The 24,473-nt window shown below is 36.4% G+C and overlaps 2 protein-coding genes and 1 long non-coding RNA gene across 15 annotated transcripts in view; 2 read left to right on the top strand and 1 right to left on the bottom strand.

Annotated features, from left to right (window-relative positions):
- The window catches only part of LOC124303959 (inactive histone-lysine N-methyltransferase 2E-like), a 36,319-nt gene extending 18,058 nt beyond the window's left edge, over positions 1-18,261 (top strand). The window contains exons 2-14 of one of the 12 annotated variants that reach the window (XM_046761843.1): positions 114-1,353; positions 1,387-2,838; positions 3,016-3,103; positions 3,255-3,408; positions 3,490-3,634; positions 3,766-3,813; positions 4,071-4,941; positions 5,085-5,563; positions 5,690-7,178; positions 7,410-9,053; positions 10,394-10,637; positions 11,228-11,365; positions 11,492-18,261. In XM_046761843.1, the coding sequence (XP_046617799.1) occupies positions 428-1,353; positions 1,387-2,838; positions 3,016-3,103; positions 3,255-3,408; positions 3,490-3,634; positions 3,766-3,813; positions 4,071-4,941; positions 5,085-5,563; positions 5,690-7,178; positions 7,410-9,053; positions 10,394-10,637; positions 11,228-11,365; positions 11,492-11,961 (8,148 nt within the window). In that variant the 5' untranslated portion in view covers positions 114-427 and the 3' untranslated portion in view covers positions 11,962-18,261. Of the gene's footprint in view, positions 1-113; positions 2,839-3,015; positions 3,104-3,254; positions 3,409-3,489; positions 3,635-3,765; positions 3,814-4,070; positions 4,942-5,084; positions 5,564-5,689; positions 7,179-7,409; positions 9,054-9,642; positions 9,697-10,393; positions 10,764-10,953; positions 11,054-11,227; positions 11,368-11,491 lie in introns of those variants that run through there. The other 11 variants (XM_046761842.1, XR_006908037.1, XM_046761841.1 and 8 more) reach the window with 11 other exon arrangements.
- Positions 1-24,473, bottom strand: part of LOC124304017 (uncharacterized) — a 234,903-nt gene that overhangs the window by 61,639 nt on the left and 148,791 nt on the right. The window lies entirely within an intron of this gene.
- Positions 18,779-24,270, top strand: LOC124303988 (aminoacylase-1-like). Of its 2 annotated transcripts, XM_046761893.1 has the most exons (6): positions 18,779-18,785; positions 19,162-19,326; positions 20,976-21,145; positions 21,478-21,981; positions 22,670-22,960; positions 23,315-24,270. In XM_046761893.1, exons 2-6 carry the CDS (start codon positions 19,170-19,172, stop codon positions 23,456-23,458), a joined length of 1,266 nt encoding a protein of 421 aa, XP_046617849.1. In that variant the 5' UTR covers positions 18,779-18,785; positions 19,162-19,169; the 3' UTR covers positions 23,459-24,270. The 2 variants fall into 2 exon arrangements, with proteins under 2 accessions (XP_046617849.1, XP_046617848.1); XM_046761892.1 differs by lacking the exon at positions 18,779-18,785 and having other exon boundaries at positions 19,155-19,326.

The raw sequence follows: 24,473 nt of genomic DNA, 5'->3' as shown, positions 1-24,473 counted from the left end.
CCGTTGGGGTGTTCCAAGAAAAATGGTCGTTTTCTTAACCGTCCTCCTCCCTCTATCTAGTTTAAAACAGATCTACCTTGAAAGTAAAAGAAATTTATCTTTTATTGTTGCAGTTTCATAAACGAAATCCTCAAATAGCTCAACGAAGGAGAGAAAAAACGGATATTAAAACTGTAGTGTCAGAAGTTATTGTTGAAACAAATTTCGTCAAATTTCAATTTGGCGAAACATCAAAGCCTCCAAGACGTCGACCCCATCAGTGATCAAGTTAACCGGGGGTGGAACAGGTGGGGGTGGGGAACAGGTGTCCCCTGGCCCTGGGCTACCTCCCCCTGTCACCCCTGCAGAGCTAAATGATCCAATAGATAGTAAAAAAACCGGATCGGAGGCGGTTAACACGTTTGTACCAAATGTAACGGACGCTACCATGAGTTTTGTTCTTCAATTAGGTAGTGTTGAAAAAACATCTGAAGAAGTTAGCAACAACAACACTTCCGTACTACCTCAAGAATTGGCTGGATCGATACCGACTATCAGTGGGGTAATTGGTAAACCTTTGATTGCAACTGGTAACTGCAACAACAAAACCCAGAACTTGCAACAAAATTTAAAAACTGTCAACATCACGACTGTAACAGCTGGCTCTACTTTATCGCCTACTGTAAAACCTGTAACTGTTACTTACCCGGTAAACAGGACTGTCAGAGATGCCCAGAGAATCGGGGGTACGCAGACCAACACTACACAAGTCTTGACTACTAGGGTTATTTCACAGAAATTACCACAATCCACCTACCAAATACATCCGACTTCTTTACCGTTGAATTCTGCTGCACACGCCGTTCATTTACCAATAAAATCATTGCACTCACCTGGCACCAATGTACCTAAGATCCAATCTTTGCCGTCTCCGACGGTTCCGCAAAATGCGAATGTACAAACTAAAATCTTGGCCACGCTGCCAAATGCGGTTCAAACTAAACAGCTGCAGCCGGCCACGATAACAAATTTCCAGACAACCATGCATCAGAAATTACAAGTTTCTACGCAACAAATTCTCAGCACAACTGGTGTGAAAACCATCACTACAACATCCGTGCCAAATGTGCAAAGGATACAAGTGAAGTCCCAAGGTATCGGTGGTAAATCGCAAACCGTTAATTTGCAGAAGGTCAAAACAATTACCAATGTAAACAATCAAACCGGGCAGCGAGGAGGCAATTTACCAAGAATACAAACTGTACCCAAGTCTCAAGTAATCACTCCGACAACTCAAACCATGCAAGTTTCAATGAGCCAAGTAATGAATAGCGCAAATATGCAGAGAATACAGCAGGTTAATTCTTCCAATGCACAACAACAACAACAACAACAACAACAACAACAACAACAACAACAACAACAACAACATGTGCAAAAAGTTAATCAACCATTGAACATTGGCAATGTGCAAAAGGTGACGCAAGTATTTAACAATCAGAAAGTTCAAACTCAAGTAATAACCAATACGGCCGGTCATGGTGTTCAAAAAGTACAACATTCTGGACTGCAACAAGTACAACAAATGCCACAAAAAAGGGCTCAGAGAGCCACTCATAAAGGACTCGGTGTACAGAGGCAGCAACAACCTGCTACATTGAATAATTTTTCAAAAACTGTCAACTCTGTAGCTGGTATACAAAAGATACAAACTAATGCCCAACAGCAGCAAAAAAATCTGCAAACAACACAACAGCAGAGGCCACAGAGCATGGAGGTTCTTCAAAAATCTCAAACACTTGCAACGGTAAATTCGAACAAAACGCAATCTGTGCCTAACATCACAAAAAGTAACAGCGTTCCAAATATTTCTAAGCTGCAGCATAATCAAAATTTACGTAATGTCGCCAAGCAGCAAATTGCTAGCCAACAACAACAACAACAACAACAACAACAACAACAACAACAACAACAACAACAACAACAACTAAAAGTTCACACTCCACAAATATCTCAGCTTCAGCAACAACTGATGCATCAAACCTCGCAACCTCAACAACAGCAGCAGCAACAGAATATTGTGCAAAAGCAACAGCAACAAATGAACGTTGTTTCTCAAACACAGAAATGTCAACCTAATACTGGAGTACAACAAAAAGTGGCCACTATTACGTCTGTTCCAAACAATCAGAGGGTACAGGCAACTGCCAATTCAAAAGCTCAGCAGAAACAACAACAACAACAACAACAACAACAAAAACAACAACAACAACAACAACCTCAACCTCAAATGGTGCTAAGGGTTGGTCCGCAGAAAAATCAATCTCAGAATATGCAGCCTGGAAATTTAAAGCCTGTTTCGCAGAAAATGATCAACAGCGTGAAACATTTGAACCAGCAAAATGTTGTACAGCAATCAAATCGTACAGTAAACTCCCAGCCAGTGAAAATAATTCAACAGCAACAACAAAATATCATTGGCCCTCAGAATACCCAGAAACAGCCGGGATGTATTAAGACTATACCACCTCAAAAGCCGACACAGAGAAATCATGTGCAAAAGATGTCCGGCATCAAGACATCTTTGAATACTAATTTAAGCTCTTTAAAAGGGCAGGGAACACCGTCATCGATTGCACAGCAGAAAACTTGCATTAAAACCTTACTTCCCCAACAACCTGGTGGGCCTAATGTGTTACCCCATAAAAATCAACCTGTCAAGATTCAACAGCAAACAATACAACAAAAACAACTTGTCATTACTGCTCAATATCCACAGCAGACCAGAGCTCAAACTGGTCAAATCAAAACACTCCTACCAGTCGCAAGCGCGGACACTCGCAGGGAAAGTGAGAACAAGTGAGTACATTTTCGTTTCTGAGAAAGTTTAATACACAATTTGCGATGATTAAAAAATTCTCCGCATCAGACTCACAAAGACTCGCCTGTTTTCATTTACTTACAATTTACAGTAACCGACTTTGCACAAAAATTGATAATAATGTACATCCATTTCTTTAATAATAATCCTGATAGAAATGAGACTGAAGCTTACTCAGTGAAAGATGACAGCACACAGCCAGATCCTCAATCTCCGGTACGAAGAATGCCACTTCCGTACGAGGTATTTTTAATTCTGAAATTGTTGTAAAGATGCTATGATATGACTTTACGGTGGAATTAGTGTCTCTCTTTAGATTACCCTATTACTTCTTACTAAGGTGGTAGTTGTGTGCTCCCCTGCATGGTTTGAACAACAGCTTCTCTAATTGTAGTGTCTCCAGTTTGTCCTACAAGACCATAACTACGGTGCGCCTCCACCGAGGACACCTCCCCCAGCATCACCTCCGCCACATCCTAAACAACAGCCCATCAATGGTGGAACAAGTTCTGCTGCAGTGTCCCAGCATCCTTTCATTTATGGACAAGGTAAGCATGGAATGAAAGTTAAATTTATCATCTCGGACTGTTCTCAGTTACGGATATGATCATTCTTTATTGATTACTTAGCAGTGAGCAGTAAGAATGTTGAAGACGATGCAGGTAGTGCGATAAGCAGTGAGGCTGGAAGAGAGGCAGAACCGGAAGGTGAAGAAACAGAGACAGCACCAGAAGGAGAGGGAGATGACGAAGATAGCGTGACAAGATGCATTTGGTAACTATTTACAGTGTGCATTAGTCATTAATTGCGAATATTTGAATTTGTCCGTTGTTGGTTTGTGATGTAGTTGCATCACTAAACCTGATCTATATCATTGACAAAATTTACTTTTCTTATTTTTACAGCGAATTCGAACATGATGATGGATACATGATCTGCTGTGATCGTTGCTTGTAAGTTGACTATTTTCTTTTTTTTACTGAATCCTCATTTTGTTTGGTTATAATAAAGTATTAGTTTGTCTAATTTTCTATTATGCTGATCATAGCATGATAGTTAAAAAATGCAGGATACTTTATTGAAAGTTTTCCATATATTCAAAATCATTTACAGTATTGAACCCAGTAGAATATCCCGGTAGGCTATTGATTTGGTGCTGGCGATTATCAGTTCATAATAATGAATTAACAATAAAATACTTTTTGCACAGAGTTTGGCAACACGTGGATTGCATGGGTATAGATAGATCTAATATACCTGACGAATATCTATGCGAAATGTGTCGGCCACGCCGTGTCGATAGACAAAGAGCACGCGCGTTGCAACTTCGAAAGCGCGAGGAGCTTCTGAATTCAGACACATCTTCCGATTCGTCGTCTACAAGCTCAGCCGATACTGACGTTGGCGTAAATCCAGTACAGAAGAAGCGAGCTCCTCAGCAGCAACAGCAGCAACAACAACACCAGCAAGCCCAGCAGCAGCAACAGCAACAACAGCAACAAGTCCAGCAGCAACAGCAACCGCTACTGCAACTACAACCTCAGCAGCAGCAACAGCAGCAACAACAACAACACCAACAACAGCAGCAGCAGCAACAACAACAGCAACAACAACAACAACAACAACAACAACAACAACAACAACAACCACCACCACCACCACAACAACCAGCTCTGAGGAGAAAATCTGATCCTCCACCGCAAGTTAGACGATTAAGCACTAACAACAATAACAATAATGTTGCAAAGAGACAAAGAAGGGATCCTCATCCAAGACAGACTAGCGCAGTGCGTAAAAAGGAAACTGTCAAACGAGGCCTGGGCAAAAGAAAGACTAAGAGAAGAATGAGCCTGGAGGATAGAGAGGAGGATACACAAGATGCATGGGGAACTAACATGGCTCCTTTAAGACAATGGATAGAGCGATATGAAGAGGCTGTAACCAATCATTATAGTCCTGAACTTCGGGCTAGGATATCCAGCATCAAAGTTAATGGCGCTCATGGTGACTTGAGACAAAGCAATATGAATGCTGCTGCGACTGGGAAATGTAGGCTTAATGTGCACAGTAATAACCTGAGAGTAAGTATCTGTGATTTTTTGTATGCAATCAAAATTTTTCAATTTGATAAAATGCTCTTGGAATTGTCTGCTTGATTTTTTGCATGAAATAACTGTTTTAAATGATATTTTCAATCCTCTTTTTTTTTTTCTTTCGCAAATAGTTTCTGGTCGCCACTATGTATTTGCCACCGAACACTCCAGTCGTTGAACTTCGTGGGAAATACATGTTGAGTACTCAGCACAGGCCTTCGCATCCGCAAGGTCGACAACACGCACAAAGACCAGGACCTTTTGTGTTTTTTTACCGACTACCACGCGACGGGACAGAAGTTTGTGTTGATACAAGAACTTATGGTAACGACGCGAGGTTCGTTCGTCGAAGTTGTAAACCGAACGCTGAGGTGAAACATTGCATAGAGAAAGGAACATTGCATTTGTACATTGTCACAACGACAAATATCGAAAAAAATGCTGAAATCACTATCAAGCATGAGCAGCACGATATCATGCTCTCTCCGAATCCAAATTCACCTGTTGTACCACTTATTTGTGCTTGCAACAATACGCGAGAGTGTCAAGTCGCCACTATGGGACAACCAGGTAGACGAGGAAGCAACGGAGCCCTTGCAGAAAATGCCGAGTAAGTATCAGTTCGAAGTTATTTTTTTTAATTTCAAATATAAATATCTCTTAGCACGAGAATTTTTGTTTATACATGTTTACAATACCGTTACTCAATATCCAATATTTTTATATTTTCCATCAGCGGTAGGGAAAGAAGACGGCGAGGCAGAAGAAACACAGTGTGCGAAGATAGTGACTCCTTGTCTGCAGTTTCTACTATAAGTGTTACTCAGACGACTCCAACACCTGTGCCAGCACCAACGGCAGCTCCTCCTCGAAGAACTATCACAAATGCAAATGTAAGTGCAACAGTGACACGTCAGGTAGCTAAAGAAGAACCATCAACTACAGTGCAGCAGCCTCTTACTTCGCCTTCGATTACACCATCGCAAGCTCCGGAGTCAAATAAAAAGGACAAAAAGAAAATGACAAGGGAAGAGCGTAAGATGGAAGCGATCATGAAGGCTTTTGAAAGATTGGAAAAAGCAGAACAAAGGAAACAGGAAGTTCAGGCAAGAAATGCACAGAGAAAAGAATCTGGTGGTACGCATAGTGACAACGAGGAAAGTCAAGTTGCTCCTGCCCCTCCTTTGAAACAAAAATCCCAAAACACGGAAAGGCCTGTTCGACGAAAGAGGAGAAAGGGTCGCGCGCGAACAACCAGCAGCTCTCATTCACAGCAAAGCAGATGCAGGACAAGATTAAATTCGGCGGACTCTGATATATCGTCGGGAGAAGAGAGTAATTCTTTGCAGTCACCACCCCTTCCGAATCAGAGTTACCCACCGATACGGGGAATGCCTTCTTACACTTCACATCTTCATACTCCAACGAAAGATGTGACCGATAGCGGTAGCGTTGGAGCTACTGGCCATCATGGAATTCCAACAGCTGCTGGCTTGCTACTTGCTTTAGCAAATTCTAATATACCAGGGCCGAGTTCTCCACCTCTGCAGCAGCCAACTCCAATCAAGAGTCCTACGTGCGATAGCGGCGCCAGTAGCAGCTCCCAAAGCTCAACTCCATCTACTCCTCTATCTTCCGCTTGTTTACTGGTCGCAGCAGCTGTCGGGCCATTAGCGCCAGGTTTCAAGTTTCCAAAAACTAAGAAGGTCCTTATGAATGAGTGGCTGAAAGAATCTCCAGATCCACCTCAAACCCATATTCCTCAAATATCCCCAATACCTGCTGTGCCTCCAGCACCATTGAATAATCCTGTCAATCAATTGAACAAACCGACCGACTTCTTGTCACCAACCGATCCATCGCCTGAATTTCTTACTCAAAGTTATGCAGCTAAAAGTTTGGCCACTTTGGTCCAGGCCGCGAATTCTGTTTCCGGAATTTGCGACTCTCCTCCTCAGCGAAGACAAACTATAACTGGAAATTCGTCGTGCTCAGGATCTACTGGCTCTGCAAAAAAAAGGTGGCTAAGACAAGCTATTTCTGAAGAATGCGATTCTCCTAACAGCAGGCCAGAGAGTCCACCCAACGAAATAGTTGCAGCTCCACCCAAAAAAAGAAGGATCGCCAGGGAAAGTTTGTCATCTGACAATTATACGCCGCCTACTACACCAACTCTGCTGACATCTGAACAACCCACACTTTCTCAGCCAACGTGTCATAACGAGGTAAATTGATGAAAACAAGTTCGAATTTCATGTGATGAATTCGATCTGTAATTGCCCTTCGTTAGCCTATTTTTATTCTCAAATGTCGGCAATTTTGTTGATCTATAACTCATGTTGAAAATTCAAAGGAAAGTTATAAGAATAATCTACGCATGTCCAAAAGAAAAATCCTAGTTTCCCGTTTTTTAACATCTTATCCATATCTTACGGGAACCTCGTCTTTTTTTTCAGGATGAATTCGTGGATATGCCTCAATCCCCCATTAATGAGAGATCTACACCGAATTTAGAATATGGACAAGACAATGTGAAGGATGAAGTTGATTCAGAGTCTGAATCAGCAGATGTGCACGAGCTGAAAGAAAAAATCGAGTTCACAAATTCTAAATTTGACAACCCTGAGTCAGCACTTTGCATAAAAGATGAGAAAGATGACGAACCAATGCCAATGGTTAAAAGCGGATCGGTCCTTCCAGAAAAAGCGCTAAGTAACGAGTTTGTAAAAGACGAAAAACCTCTGAAGAATTCACAGTCCCCTTGTAAGTCTGAACCAGCTGTTATCAAAAGTGAAATTTCTGATGCTCAACTAATGTCTGTCAATAAAACTGAACCAAATCAGGTAAAAGATGAGCCAACAGAACATCAAGGAGAGTCTCAACACATCAAAAAAGAACCAATTACGTTAAAGAAGGAAACGCAAGTGGTGCTAATTGAAAAAGGCACAGTGGAAATTGTCGATCAGAATGAACCAGACACAGAAATGGAAGACCTAAGTTCACCGATAGCTGCAATGGAATCGGACGCAGTACTGAAACAACGGGCAGCTGAAATGCGGCTTGAATTTAGTGGCAGTATTGCAGAAATAGTAAATATTGCCAGTGAGAATGAAAAATCCGACGATGACAGGAAGTTTGAGAACAATAGATCCGATGAAGTGAAATCAGACGACAACATGTCTATTGATGAGTTTGATGTCGAGGCGCAAATGATGAAAATTACTGGAGACGATGGAAACGATTACAAAGAGAAAGTTGACACAAGTTCGGAGAAAGACAAAAGCATGGACGGCATTGAGGGGCTAATGGAAAGTTCGAAAGAGGATTCCGAATCCGAAGATAGAGACATGGATGATCTTAAGGAGGAGAGTATTTCGTTTAAAGAATTCCATATAAACTCTAAGATGCGGGCATTTAGAGAGTTTGAGAGAAAACCCGAGAAGAGAGACTTCATTGACTTCGAAAATAAGCAAACGACAAATCGCGACAATTTCGAACCTCCGAAGGTAGACAACTTAGGTGAGTCGGTAACTTTGTCAGAGGAATCTATACTCGAGTCAACATCGTCGAACATTGACGTGGAATCAATTGCAGATGCTCCGCAAATTCAATTTCCCATTCCACCACTTAGCGAAAGAATACGTAAAAAACCTGAACAAACACAACCCACCAAGTTGCAGCTTGATTTTGAAGCATCGATCATTGAATCCACTATTGAGATTGAAGTAGGTAATGCTTCGACAGAAGATGGACAAAAATCAATGCTCTCTTCGGCCCTCAGAGAATTATTAGAGGCAAAAATTGATGTTGATCCAGAACCAGTGAAAATGGAGATACCCAACGAAGGAATGAATGTTATTTCTAATGATGATCAGATGGACCGAATTTCATGTACCAATCCTGTTAAAAATGACGATGATGTCATAAAAACTGATAAAGATCCTGTACGTGTCGAAAACGTTTCTGAGAGGGTGGAGGAAAATGTTTCAAACGAACCTAAACGTTTAAAAGATCCTAGAACTATTACGCCTACGGATATGCCAGCACCACCTGCCTCGAAGCCGGAGATTCCTGCTCCAGTCAAGCGCAAGGTTAGAACGGTAGGAATGTGGTAGAGAGCCTGTCTAGGACAGAATGCTTCTTCCTTTTTTAGTTTTCTCTATTCTTTTTCGTTCTCTCGTAATTATTACTACTCGCAATGGCTGAATTGTCTGAAACCTTTAGGGTGTATGTCGTGTGTGATAATTCAAGTGTATGGCATGACTGAATGATCCTTTTACACTCAAATTCATAAACACAATGCTATATAGATGTCACTGTTATTACATTGCATTTATTATATAACGGTCGCAAATTTATTATAGAATGGCTGGATATAGAACTGATTATATCCAAATCTCTATTTTAATTATCCAAAAGTACCGTTGATTTTATTAGTAACTCAAAATATATTCCAAGTTACCAAAAGCATAGTAAAGGTTGTGCATAATTTGAATACAAGCAAACGTCGTAACAAGTTATAAATTAACTCCAATCTATTTCACGTATGTTGTATTTATTGAACTATTTTTCTTTATATTTGCAATAGAACCAGACATTGTTTTTTTTTATATCCAGTTATTCTCCATTTTGCATGTATTCATAAATTGTTTTCATAAACTGATATTTTTCTTTCACTCCCGATTCTAGGTGTAATCCATTGACGATTTACCTAGAATCGCCAAGACAAAAAATATGCTTAATGTAAGTAGGTAGTTGTAAAAATAGCTGTATGTTTAGCTTGTGATTAATTTGAAATACGTATTTTTTTTCGATTCACATTCTTTTTCAAACCTACTTTCTCTCGTATAAAAGCAACAAGATGTAAGCTGGAAATCACGTTAATCAAGGAGTTCGATGTACCATTTTAGCGTTACCCTGATGAAAAATCTCTGCATTAAGTTGAATGTTTCAATAACTAAAACCTCGAATTATGATTACGGACCATTTAATTTTATATGAATTGAAATCACTGACGTTAAATGTACAAATCTTAATCATACATTTCAGTAGCTGAAAGGATAGCAAATTGTTATTCAGTAAGTGTCACCTTAAATAGTTGAAAGAGTCTATTAAATTACGGCAGCAATTGGGACATTCATCTTAGCAATTATATTCGTCCTTGAAATTGGATGATTGCTGTAAATACTTCTGAATAGACTTGCGCATCATTAGCAAATGTGCTATTCCATTACATGCGATGCGTATGTTATGAGCTATGATTGTTCAAACTATTCTCCAGCTTAAAATGATCAGATGCATTTGTGTGAAGTGAAATTTGAAAAGAATTCACCAACTTAGAAAACGTAGGCTTGCATTGAAGTATTATCTTGCACTGTTTTGCAACTAGTGAAAATCCCTAAACTCAGATAATCAATGGAGGCATTCAATTTTTTTGTAGTTGTCAATATCAGAGTATCGAAAACGTAAGCAACAGTCTACTGGCACGCCACCTGAGCCAGAACCAGAGCCATCAACTGACATGTTGTCAGAACGGGGGGGTGCAAGGGGTAGATCAGACAGTGCTAGTAGCGGAACTTCTTCGCTAAGTTCTGATGAAGAAGGAAATTCAAAAGTTGCATTGGATCTACCAAGCTTAACAACTCTACCACTGTTCATCAACGTAGATAGCGATGAAAAGAAAGGCGAGTGATCCTTGGAGCACTTAGTAAAAGATTTGCATATACAGTCGCTGCCATTACCAGTGAGCATAGGGATAGAGTGCTGGATTCAGCGTAAACATCTTTCGGTATATCGGCAATCTCTCGCAGGTCAGTAATTTAGACCTATATGTGACAAGGTTTTCTTAAATCTTAATGTTCTTCTACTATTTCAACAATGATTCAGAATAACTGATGCGCTTCAGAAATGAAACGAAACTACCTACCAGTCAATGCCTTGTTATAACGTAGCAAAGCACTAACCGTTCAGTATTTTGATACTTGTTTTTTTTTAACGTAGCATCCAGCACTCGTCTCTATTCTAGCATAGAATCAATAATAAACAATGCTCAAAATATGATAATTCTGGCACAAACTCTACGTATGAATAGGCAACCTAGGTAAATGAATTGCACAATTTTACAACTACTTTCACTACTTTGGTGTCATTTTATCCAGAAGTCTTCATAAATCAAAATTCACAATATTTTTCATCGATAGCCTTTAGGTCTTAAGACCTTTGTCTATCCTGAACCTATAAATTACAAGATTATACGAATTTGAACGATCAATAGGTGGAGAAGAAGGAGTAATGGGTTGGTCCGCTGCCCCAACTTTGGTTGAACGCCAGCGAGAGAATCTTACCGAGAGACTAAAACGCGAGTTTGGACTGTTTCTCAGTGATGATGAGGAAGAAAGAGCCCGCAAACAAGGTAGAAATCCTTCATCAATTTTCTAATGTAACCACATTTGAATCATTTTGCTTAATCTCTGACATCAGCATCTGCTATATTCTATAAAACGTAATTGAAAATGTGAAATTTTGGTTCTATTTGCAGGTTTGACTGCAGAGGCAATTTTGAAGGCCCGAAAATTATCCCCTTCTGCTCATGCTCCGATTCCTATTGCAGCAACTGTGTATCCATCTCCGCAATTACCTCCTCAACCTTATATACCACCTCCTGGCTCAGCCCCGATCCATTTCCCTCAGTTTCAAGCTAAACCAGTGCCAGTGCAATACTCGAACTTTGCAGTGCCTCAAGCGGTGTCTCAGCCGATATATCCAAGCGCAGCGGCACAACCTTTGCCTAACAAACAGCAAACGCAACAATTTTTAATACCTCAAGCACCACCGGGTTCTAATCCTTACCCACCGCAGTTCGTACCATCTTCGTCGGCTGTTCCAGCCCAGAGATTTCCAACTGCGCCTCCACCACCACCACCTCCGCCACCGCTGACTGCTCAATTTTTTCCACCGCCATCCCAGGCTCAGAAAACGTTCTTCAACCATCCGGCACCAAGAACATAACTCACGCTAAGGCTAGTAACGTTGCAAATTTTTTAGTCAAGTGAAAGAACTTTGAAACTGAAATATTTGTTTTGTTGTTGACTACATTGATATTGTCAAATTGTGTATATGCTGGTCCAGTAATTATTATACACAAGGTTTATTACTCCTGGACTGCTGATGAAGCATAAAAACTTAGAAAGTGTCCTCTGAGTTTGAGACACTAAAAAAAAAAAGGCTGTGCGTGACAGATGTGACGAGCCTTCTTTCAGAATGTTTTGTACATTTTTTCTCTATCTTTTATTCTTTAATTTTTCTTTTTACTCCCTCTGCATTATTTGTATGCTTTCTAGCAATTACTACGAGAAAACAGTAAGGCATTGGATATTACGAAAAAAACATACCGTACTATCACCCAGTTAGGTCTCAATTTGGTTGTACATATATAAACAAATACGATTGGGGAGTATTTTTAGTCTGTTGTATTTATTCTGACTGTAAGTTAGTGCTGAAACCGGTGTTGCATTTTGTAGTAATGATTCGTCACATTAGTGTTGCGTCTTTCTGATGAAATGTTTTATGACAGAGTTCACCCAGCTTTCGATTGACAAGTTTAAAGCATAGTATTCAAACAGGGAGTGGGTGTTTTTGATATTTTGTTATGTTTTCAAAACGTTGACAATTCGAATATTTCATCACGCGTATTCTCGACCCCCTTTCTCCTCATTTGCTCCAAGAATAATCAGTTTAGAAGTCATACACTTCTCATAAACGAGTCATCCTAATGTGTGGAAACATAGCATTAATCTGTTATCGATAAAACCGATTTCAATTAACACAATATAAGCTGGAGAGATCAATCTCAAGATTTGTTTAATCAACTACCTTACGAACTCTGCTTTAGTTATAGAACAGAACGTAATAAATGATTAGTTCACGATCGTTACTAAGTTGAAGATCCGTACGTATGTACATCTTCGACATTACTTGTAATATGCACATTATATAAATTTGAACCTACGTTGTCCATCTTGTCTGTACATATTATTTACATACATGCATAATATAATATAACGATATGAAAATTATATATTTAACTGTAGTTATTTTAGATTCATATATAAACTTATGTCGTATAGGTAAGTGGGGTGCTGTTAAATATTATCAGCATTATGCCCAAAATTCTCTATATTTTATATTTGATTGTAAAATGCCCAATGATTAGTTATAATAAATGAAAAATGCTAAAATTTATTTTTGCGTTTGGATTCGATTTATTGTATGACGTACTCATACACGGGTTAAATGGTCGGACTCTCCAGCTCTTTGCGACAGTTAACATTGATAGTTCAATTGTGAAAGTGCATTGATAACCGTTATTTTTATTTTTTATTTTTGTCGTTGCTGGAGCTGATCGACCAATTTGTTACGGCCTGGCTTAGCATTATCTAATAAACTTGAATCAAAAAATAATAATTTTTCTGAATTTCTCGTGTATTTGAAGTTTTGAAAAAATGGCGTTTATTTTCTGTATGTCAAAATGAAATTTTTTTTTTTATGATACGGTTTTCCAATAAAAATGTTTTAAATTATATGTATTTTTAGTTAAATAGTTGATAGAGGTACAAATGTATATTTCAGTTAAATGAAAGCAGTAAACACAAGGCGCAAATGAAAAAAGTAAAAAAAAAATAAAGAAGAAAAAAGAATCATTTTTAAAACATGGGAAAATTATTATCCCAAAACTTAACATTCAACTAAGTACAAAACTCAATGAACGGCGAAAAAATTTTTAATGTTTAAAACATTAAAACTAGAGTAAAGAGAAAAATATTTATCATGGCAGGAGAATTGTAGAAAAAGTTTTTAAGTAAAAATATGCCATTGCCATTAACATTTTTTACCTCTGTGTATCGCAGAGAACCAGCTCAAATTCTTACATTTTTGGTAAATTCATGACAAAATAAAACTAAAGCGTAAAAGTTTCATCAATAAAGAGCAGCTTTCATGAGAAGCGTGGAACTTTTCAGATTTTCAGATGTATGGAATTTCTGAAATACATTAAAATGTAGATTGCATTTTCATATTTTTCCACTTTTGCACACACGTTGAAGATTTCTGATTTTATGACGTGCATGTTTGAAATTTCTTTCTATGGGCAACATTAAGTAAAAATATACAGTCTCACGTATACATATATATATAAATATTTTTTTGAATAAAATAATCTGCTAGTTACGCAACTACCCAGTGCATAATAATTATATTGCGTTATACATCTACATAGATAATCAATACTTAAGAATTAAGTCAATCTAACTATTGTATATGTGTACATAGCGTAAGTGTATGATGACTGATGCAGCAGTTAAAATTCGTCACAGTCATGAATTTTTTAAAGATAGGTGGGACACATGCTTTTTTTTTTAACTTAAAGAATATGTGATGTCAATTTTGCTGTAATTTTACATAGAGTTAAAGTATGAATCAAGTATGCAATTAATTCCATAAATTCTGTTGCATCTTACTAATTTATAAATTGGCTGAGTTTTCATCACATTATGTAGTTTGCTGCACACAATACATGTAAAGAACACATTCAAATATATGGCTAGCACTGGTAGTAACATCATCCTCTTTAGTCCCAATGAACCTTTGACGCTCATGGTTGTTTTCAAGCTGCATTATTGGTGCTGACGGCAGATTTAAAAATCTTGTACCTTTCGAATAAGCTTAAATAATGATGCTTTTCTTACATTAAGTTGTAAATTCATTTGTAAATATGTAGTTCCTTGGTAAATTATAACTTATTCAATTCGACATTGAAGCAAAAATACATATGGGGCACTCTACGCCAACTGTACCGACGTTGGACCCTCAATTTTTTGATTTTGTTTGAAATTTTTTATGCCATTGTCCCATCTCTAAAACAGTACTCTCAATTTTTCAGATTATTTTCAGTTAATTTGCATTATCTATGATTTTTGAAAACCAACATGTCTTATGGCATAATTTACAAACCTCATCAAATTCTCAAAAATCATGTGTTGGATATAATAATTGTCAAGCTGAGACTTAAAGTAAGCCGGGGATCACCTTGACTCTTTTGTAAGCTCTTCACAGACAAAAAAATATAAGGAAGAGTCAGTTTACTATGGACGTCGCTCAAATATTTTCTCACGCAACATCAGATTTTTAAACTATGACATAAGACGTGTTGGTTTTCAAAAACCATAAGTAATATAAATTCACTCGAAAAATTCTGACGAAATTCAGATTATTGTTTTGGAATAGGGACAATTGCATAAAATTTTTTTATCGAAATCGAAAATGGTGAATGCCCTATATATTTGAAATTGTAATATTAAACATATTCACAGTATGACGATTTACAAAGCAACAAACAGTTTATTGTTGTTTTTTTGAAGCTTCTATTTGTGGTGGCGATGTGATATAATATTTCATTGAAAAAACTTCTATTGAAATAAATTATGCACAGACTAAATTATAAAGCTCCAGTGTATTAAAAAAATTTATTGGTCAATTCATTCTAGTAAATCTTCTGTATTTTGATGTTGAGTCGCAGCTCAATGCAATATATTGGTACAAAATTATGATAATTATAGTGTTAGTTGTTTTTATAAAAGTTCTTATTATCCTCGTAAGGTTGGTTATAAATTGGATGTCTTTATTGAGTACTTCAAATTTCTTAAGTTTTGCATTTTGATACTTGAGATAGAAAAAATGAACTATTTGAATGCTGTAAAGAATTACTTCACTTTATATCTTGCATTAGTTTAAGCTTCTCTGTCTTATACAATGCTTTGCATCAACATAATATAAGCGAAGACTATTTCTGAGGTTGTGTGCAAAAGGTTCAAATAGTAGTAATCTGCAAAAAAATAAAACACAAAATTCACGTAAAATTTTTTTAGGCTTGCAAAGAATGAGATCTTTGAACTTGACTTTTGCAATATAATTTTTCACATAAATTGCAGTGTTATAGAAGTATGATATGCTAAAATACCTCAATTTTGAGCTGCCTACGTTAAAGAATATTTCTTTTCTGTTTCAATGTACTGAGGCATAAATACAATTCATCCTAGTGCAGCTAACTGATCTATTTTGATTTTTTAAAAAGATCAAAAACAGCTTCAAACAATTGCAAACACGGTTTACTCTATCAAATTCTTTTCATCTTTTGCATGTTCCTACTGAGAGTTCAAAACTAGTTTTAATTTAATTCTTTTTTGTAAGCCATAAACATGTTATGTAAATAATTAGTATCCTTCGAACAAATATTGTTACACTAAATATTTTATTTCTTTTTTTTTCTAATATGAAACTAATCATAGGTACTAACACTTGTATTACGTAGGGTTTCATGCATTGCAAACGCTCAATATTCTCTTGGCACTTAGAAAATTTTCTTTTCAATAATTAGCTACACAGCAAAAGTTTTGGTAGAACGGATGTATTTTTCAACTTCAACCAAGGAAACTCCAATAATCGTTACGCTTGCAAGACTTTATACATGTTTGAATAATAGGAAGATATAACTGCATAGATAACTGATGATTCCCGTCTGGATTCATGTACAGTAATTAATGGTATACAATATTAATACTGTTTCAAATCTAAACACTTGAATTACTAAATCTGTGATAAATTTATCAAAAGTTCGAAATTTCCAGAAATACATTCATAGACCAAACAAGGGCGCAACTATTTCAACTCATCATTTCAAATCTCTGATTGTACTACTTCTAGTGTTGTTGTTTCACAATCGGTTGTACTTGGTTGTAATTGGAAAAAAATTCCCACACAATATCGTCTTCAACAAAGCGTGTAAATTTTTTTCGTTGAATTTAGATTCTTTGAGTATATTATTTACGTTTACTGTATCTTTTTTCCTACCATAAATTACATACATATGCGTATCGATAGTTCCGATGTTAAAATTAAAAGAAAAAAAAACAGCTACATCCTTACGAGTGAACAATTTGTGTGCAATCTTAAACAATGATATAGCATCTGTTTGCATAGTATATTATATGTACAGCGTGTAATCAGTGGTCTTGATATAGAATGAAGTATTTATTATGTTTGCATACAAATAAGATTCAATCTGGAGTAAAGAAGCTTGATTTTTTTTCAATTGTAACAAGATATCAGCACCAAAGTTCGAAAAATGTCTTAGTATATGGTCATGTGTCGCCCTGTTTTAATATAAGCAGCATCTACAATTTCACAGTTAAGAGCACCAGTTTCATTGACATATTAAAAAATTATCCATCTCAAGACTCAATGACCTTAGGTAGTGAAAAAACTTACACTTCTAATATTTCCGAAAATAGGGTGACAAATTACCAAACAAGTAATTGATAAATCTAAATTGTGTTCAGATCTGTATTTCAAAATGAATCGAAATATGCTTGCATAGCTTGTTGATTTTATTTATGCTACACACAGCCTTGGCTTTGCCTTGATTCCGTTCAAATGGACGCAATTAAGGAGTGACTTTAACGTGATAGCTTTGTTGATCGTCCGGCAGTGATCGGACCTTTTCATTCTGCACTCTTCTTGGATAGGAAATTACTGTTAAATACGTACTAAACTGAGAAATTAAGCAGATTTATACGATTACGCAAAAAATATAATTAAAAAATACAAGTCTAAGTATCTCTCATATATTGAATATGCAGTGAAAAGTGTAAATACAAGATGTATAAATTAGTTTAGCTGTAGCATATAAATTTTGCAGACCTGTCTCATTTATTGTAACAATTGCAATCGCTTTGCTTGTAACGAACTTAACAACTACCCTGAATATTGTACAATTCTGTTACAACCCTGCTATATTTGTATCATAGATGTGTTAGCATAATAAGTAATTATTCATACTATTCGACATAAGGTAGCATAAAAGAGAAAGAATTAAAGTGGTCTAAAATAATTGTTTCAAAATAATTTGTTGTAAATAAATTAGAATATAGCTAATAATAATTACACACATATATACATATATATAAAAATATATACATAAAAATTTGAAATATTAATATTAAAAATAATATCAGAACACATATTATAATTTTTTATTTGCGATTCGCTGTTACATGTATGTGCCTAGATATAGCAATGTTATATTAATTATATGATATGATAAATTAATTCATGTTATTAAGTAATAAGTGTAACGAGTTCTTCAATATCAGATATTGGATATGGTATAAATTTATTATACAATATTGTAAAGAGCTCATATTTAGGCATACATGAAATTTAATAAAATCGAAATACATTTTACGAATTAAAGTAACAATTTCTTCATAGTTTTTTTCAGAGAAAGATAGCCCTTCACTTTGTACCATCATATTTTTCAAAACGTGATATCAACTTCAGTAAAATAATGTTTACACTTTACTTCTTATCTCAACCGAGTCAATAACTGCTTATCATTTAAACTCTTAATAATTTCCTGCAAATTCCTCAATATTTAATTTAATTATTAATTAGATCCGAACGAATTTAATTCGTATCCGAAAATTGGGTAACTGGAACGAGAATGACGATTTAAAATTATTTTCATTACGTGTGTGTATGTAATTTTAGTTGTTCAATTAATTCACGCAAATTCATTTACAAAATTATGCAATGTGTACATCTGTGCTGGATCTGGCAACTTGTACTCGATAAATAACGTGCTATAAATCATCGTCTTGTCTTATCTCTGACAATATATTGGTCTGAGTATCTACGCGCAATACGTTATCAGAAGGTAACTACTGTGAAATAAACGTTTTAACGTCGTATTTATCACAAGCTTACATGATACGTGTGCTGTATAAAACAACACGGGTAAGCATTGTTACGTCTAGCCAGTTCCATAAATATCCATTAAATATCTTCTGTGTAGAACGACTGAGGTATTAATTGTAAACAGCCTTACGCAGCGTATTCGCGAGGAACAATATGCTATTCAATGCAAGCAAGACGCAACTGGTAATTGACCTAATAAAATACAAGTGAATAATGGTCCAGTTTTAATAATTGTTATCTCGTGAAAGAGGACGCCTTCAGAGTCACTTTTGAACGGGGATTTAAATTATTGCATCTCGTGCCCCACCAACGCGCCACTCGAGATCGCGCAACGCAATTGGCTGAACGCCGTGACGTCATTACCAGGAGAATATTTCCATTGGTTAAATCGACGCAAAGCGTCTGCTATGACAGTCGACTTCACGGCGTCCGACGCGGCGATCCGATCAGCAGGTCACGCAATGTCCTCGCTGTACCCGAAACAGTCTCAGCTGGAGGCAACAGCTGTAGAGAATTTTTGTGAATATCTCCGAATACCAACGGTCCAGCCCAACGTAAATTACGGTGAGTAATTCGGCGATATATCACTGATAAAGCCTCGTATTCCAAGATTGAAATTTTCTACCGGCCGATAATCTGGTGTGAATTATAAATTTAAATTGAACAGTTTAAAAGTGCGTGCATAGCGATTGAACGGGGTCGTCCAACAACGCGTATCCTCCTTAGCTAATTTAGCCGATCATTACCGGAGACCAACATCCGTCATGATTTCAACCACGGCCAGATAAATGTGGGCGTGTTGCTTGTGCCACGATAGTAGTTATCTCGGCAGTTTGGTCGAAGGTGAACTCTGAAAAGGACGCGGCGTCCAAGACGCTATCCAGCCATTGTCTGCCCCACCCTGCATGTATCAAGAAATGGTATATTACTCGTTTAGTCATTTTTTTTATCCATAGAAAGCCGATCCGTTTTATCGAAAAAGCATTCTGCGAAATTCCTCCGGCTTTAAACGGCATACGTCTTTATTTAAGGTCGATTTAAAATTATCCCCCGCCGAGCACAGCCGAACTCTTTATTCTCAGAGTCCGTGATGTGTCTTTTTTTGTCGCTACGTGTTTTTTTTATCCTCACGCCTCTTTCCCGGACCCGGAATCTTTGTTTACGATTTATGTCGCCAAAGTCATTGGTGGATACTTCGCGATCTGTTGTTTAGACACTCTGAAATACTTGCAATATTCGCGCATTTCGTTAAGTTTGTGAAACGCATTTGCGAAAACCTTTGTGCCTCACGCAATCATTTTGCGTTCGTATACCACTACGGTCGCCGGTGAAACGATAAGAGATTTTCAACGTGAAAACAGGTTCTCATGTCGAGCGTATATAAATTTTTTAAATCGCAACTGATTATTGATTCGTGGTAAGGCGTTGCTTCGTTAAATTGATTTTTTTGCCAGCCAAGAAACAACAGCGTCACTTCTATTCACGTATACAATATTGGTTGCACGTCAGTTTCATCACTAATGGTCATTTTTTTATTTATTTTTTTTTCATAACATACTCATTCAAGTAACTATTCTCTTTGTTATAATCGTGCTAAATGCGATCTGAAGTTACATCCGCATTATACCTACACTGCAATTTGCATTTCAATTTTTCAATGGGATTAAAGGAACTACTCTGCTATTTACAAACATTCGATATTTTATCACAAATTAGTCTTGGAAGTGCCTTTTAATAAACGAAGTAAAACAAATACCTTTGTTAATTTTAAATCATAGTTTACAGTTCGCGAGTTTAATTTATTATAAAAATTTGACAGCAAGCTCGTTCTGATGATCAATAAAATGGAAATAAAATGCAAGTACTAGTAGTAGTTGCAACACTTGTTGATTGTAATGATTGTGCAATTTTTACCACCATTTTACGTTCAATTTATTCTTCTACACAATTATTTAACGATCTTGCTCTACAACATACCATATTTTCAGATTGAGAATTCTTTTGCTACAATGTTATAAGCCATTCTCTGGCGATATTTTGTCAGTTGGCTAAATTTTTCATGTATATATGTATTTGAAATTTTTTTATAATAAATTTACGACTTCATAGTTTTTAATTTTATTTTTGAATTAATCCATCAATGATTCTGGTGTAACTAACAAAGTAGATTATGAAGTTTGGGAACCCGTTCTACAGCAAGTTTTCGATTTCAGATGACTGCGTCGCTTTTCTACAAAAGCAGGCAAAGTCCCTCGACCTGCCACTCAAAGTGTATCATGTGCATCCTGACAAGCCAATCGTCATCATCACCTGGGAGGGACTCAAGCCATCCTTACCTGCTATTCTCTTAAACAGCCACATGGATGTCGTGCCAGTTTTTGCTGTAAGTAATGCTTCTACATTTGACTTTTTACCATCGCGCAGGTTCATCTTATTCTTGTTTCAAATCGCAAAAATTTCAAGCAACTTGATCAAATACTTAGTATGGGTACTAATTATGTCTGTAAGGTGTAATTGTCTATGGAAGCGCTCAAGTTAATCGATCATCACTTTTGATTCAATTTTTATTACTTTCTGTAACAGTTTCTGTACAATGATGTAAAACTGTGTAACAATTCGGTTGTTACGATACTGGAAGTTTGTAACAACTGTCACTAAATTACAGTCTTTTGGCTTGGAGTAAGCCATGAGATGAATTAGAAAAATTTATTTCAGGATCAATGGACGTATCCGCCATTTAGTGCGCACATGGATGAGAAAGGAAATATATACGCACGCGGAAGTCAGGATATGAAATGCGTCGGGATTCAATATTTGGAAGCAATACGACGCCTAAAGTTGAAGGGTCAGTGTTTCAACAGAACGATTCACTTATCCTTTGTACCTGACGAAGAAATCGGGGGAGTACTTGGAATGAGAGAGTTTGTCCACACAAAAGACTTCCAGGCATTGAATTTGGGTTTCGCTCTGGACGAAGGAGTTGCATCACCGACCAATGATTTTTTTCTCTACAATGGCGAGCGATCTTTGTGGCATTTATGGATCTATTGCCCAGGTAATCCGGGCCACGGATCGCTAATGCTGGATAATACAGCTGGAGAAAAAATCAGAATTGTTATTGACAAATTCATGGACTTTAGAGCGAAAGAAAAAGCCAAGCTCAAGGATCCAAAAGTCAAGCTGGGAGATGTGACTTCAGTTAATCTCACGCAATTACAAGTAAGCCTTGAAACGTAATGAATTTTTTTCATTTCTTTAAATTCTGTTCATGTCATTGCATTTCGTTCAATTTAATTTCTTTCCTTACTCTTCGAAATAATGTTGGTTTTGATTTAAATTTAACTTTATATAAACGCTGTTTTACTTCAAGTATTACGAGAACTGGCAATTAAAGTTTATATGACATATTATTGAAAGTTTAATCTGATAATTCCAGCCTGAGATCAAATCTTCGAAGATTCTAGGCTCCAGTATAAATTTCAAAAAGGCACTTGAATCAATATGATTTATTCATCCAGATATAGTGTGTGAAATGAACTTTTCTCAAATCTCTCATTATTTTTGATAATAATCGTACAATAATTTGAGAGTAAGCTACGGGATGCTTGAAAATACATACATTTCTTAGGCGTTGGTCAAATTACTTTTCGCAATGTTTTTCTAAAAAATCAATTGCAAGATCAATGAATCTCTAAAGAATTCGTTTTTGTTTTATTTTACCATGCCTTGATCACTAGGATGATAATATTGGTGAGTAGCTTTGAAATTGATTGGAATATGAAACGTTTCTGACGATATTATAATATTTTTTTGGTAATTTTTGTGTCCAATTGTGCGAATATAATTTCAATAGCAGCCTACTTCTGAAAAAGATGCACTTCATAATAATGCAATCTTTATTTTTCAGGGAGGTATACAAACCAACGTAATTCCAGATCAATTGGTAGTTGCATTTGATATTCGTATTGCTGTTACTGTCGATGAAAAAAAATTCGAAGATATGGTGATGGGATGGTGCAAAGAGGCTGGAGATGATGTGCATGTTAAATTTGAGCAGAAAAACGAGAAAATCGAAACCACTAAAGTAGACAGTACAAATCCATTCTGGGTGGAATTTAAAAAAGCCAGTGATAAACTGGGAGTGAATCTCGACATCGGAATCTTCCCTGGAGCGACTGACAGTCGCTTTGTGCGATCGGTAAAAGATTTAAATATAACGCTAAAGAAAACCAGAGATCGAGATCGACATATCTTTTCAGAAGCGATCTATGATGCATTCGAAATTCGTCTTTTTAAATTTTTCGCGTCTCCAACAACTGTCTCGACCGATATGTGGAAATGAATTTCCATGACTTCATATAGACCACACATCCGTACATTTATTTACAATTTTTGTATAAGATCTGATTGAAACTAAATTCAACCTCGTTAAAGGGAAAAAGAATTCTACATGTTCAAAAGACGTTATTAATTGCTTATATGACTTATTAAGTGCACGTACACTTCCGTTTTTTAATGTATGTAAATAATAACATTGACTGAATTTAACCAGGTTGGAATCCCAGCGATTGGTTTTTCACCGATGAACAATACGCCGATCCTTCTTCACGATCACAACGAGTATCTAAATAAGGATGTATTTTTGCGTGGTGTTGAAATTTACACGGAATTGATACCAGCTGTGGCAAATGCTTAAAATTCATCACAGATCGTCTGAATATGAATTTTCATGACCTGATATTCCAAGGAAGATGAAGCAGTACGGAGTGAGAAGTATGAGGCATGAAGTGTGGTAAGAAAATATGAAATATAGTTGGGGTGAAAAGTTTGTTAAAGCTCAGATATATAATATTTTAATTTAATGATGACGTTAAACACAGTTTGACTGAAGTGAACTGAGACAATAATAAAAAATAGGTAATTCCAGTAATGAAAAATCGTTTTTTAAAACATTATTGAACAGTCAGCACGAGGTACATCCCAAGTTCTATGGATGATTCAAATTATTCTCAATTAAATGAAAATATATTCATGAGTAATGGTAAACTGAAACTTGAAGAAAAAAACCTGATTAAAACAAAGCCCGGTGTAATTTGAACAAACATGCAAACAATGCAAGGTTTGATTTTTCATTTTGATCATTATTATTTTCGTTTTTGAACGATTTTTCAAAGATATATAATCATGTGAATATCATACGTTGATTGAACGAAAAAATTAGAAATGTGTAATCGATTATTATCTTTTGGATGGGGCAAAATGTTGAACATTAATTTTGCCATTGTGCACTAAAAATGCAGTTAAGAAACATAAATTTGCTGAAGTTCTAATATGCGAAAACGAAAAATGTCAACATGAAAACGATGAAGTAGAAAATCAAAATCATGGAAATCAATGTCTAGAAAGAGATGAAACAGTGAAAGAGGAAAAGAAATAATATGTTGGAAGAAAAGATAAAAAAAATTATATTTCTACGTATGCGTACGTGCACATAGATATATTCATATATTTTTGAAATAGTTATTTTAAGCGTGTTATAATAATCATTAAGCTTATTTGAAATATTACATGTTATTACATTAAAAAACACAAACAAAAAAAAAACGCATATCAACAAACGAAGACATCTGCATTGAACCCGGAGTTGATAGATTTGATATCGCGTCGTTGGCATCGCAACAAAAAAAAAAAGAGACGTAAAATTTGTGCTG

This window comes from Neodiprion virginianus, chromosome 4, assembly GCF_021901495.1.
Source record: "Neodiprion virginianus isolate iyNeoVirg1 chromosome 4, iyNeoVirg1.1, whole genome shotgun sequence".
Taxonomy (NCBI): Eukaryota; Metazoa; Arthropoda; class Insecta; order Hymenoptera; family Diprionidae; genus Neodiprion; species Neodiprion virginianus.
The sequence above is the reverse complement of the archived record's forward strand: the minus strand, read 5'-3'. Positions and strand labels throughout refer to the sequence as shown.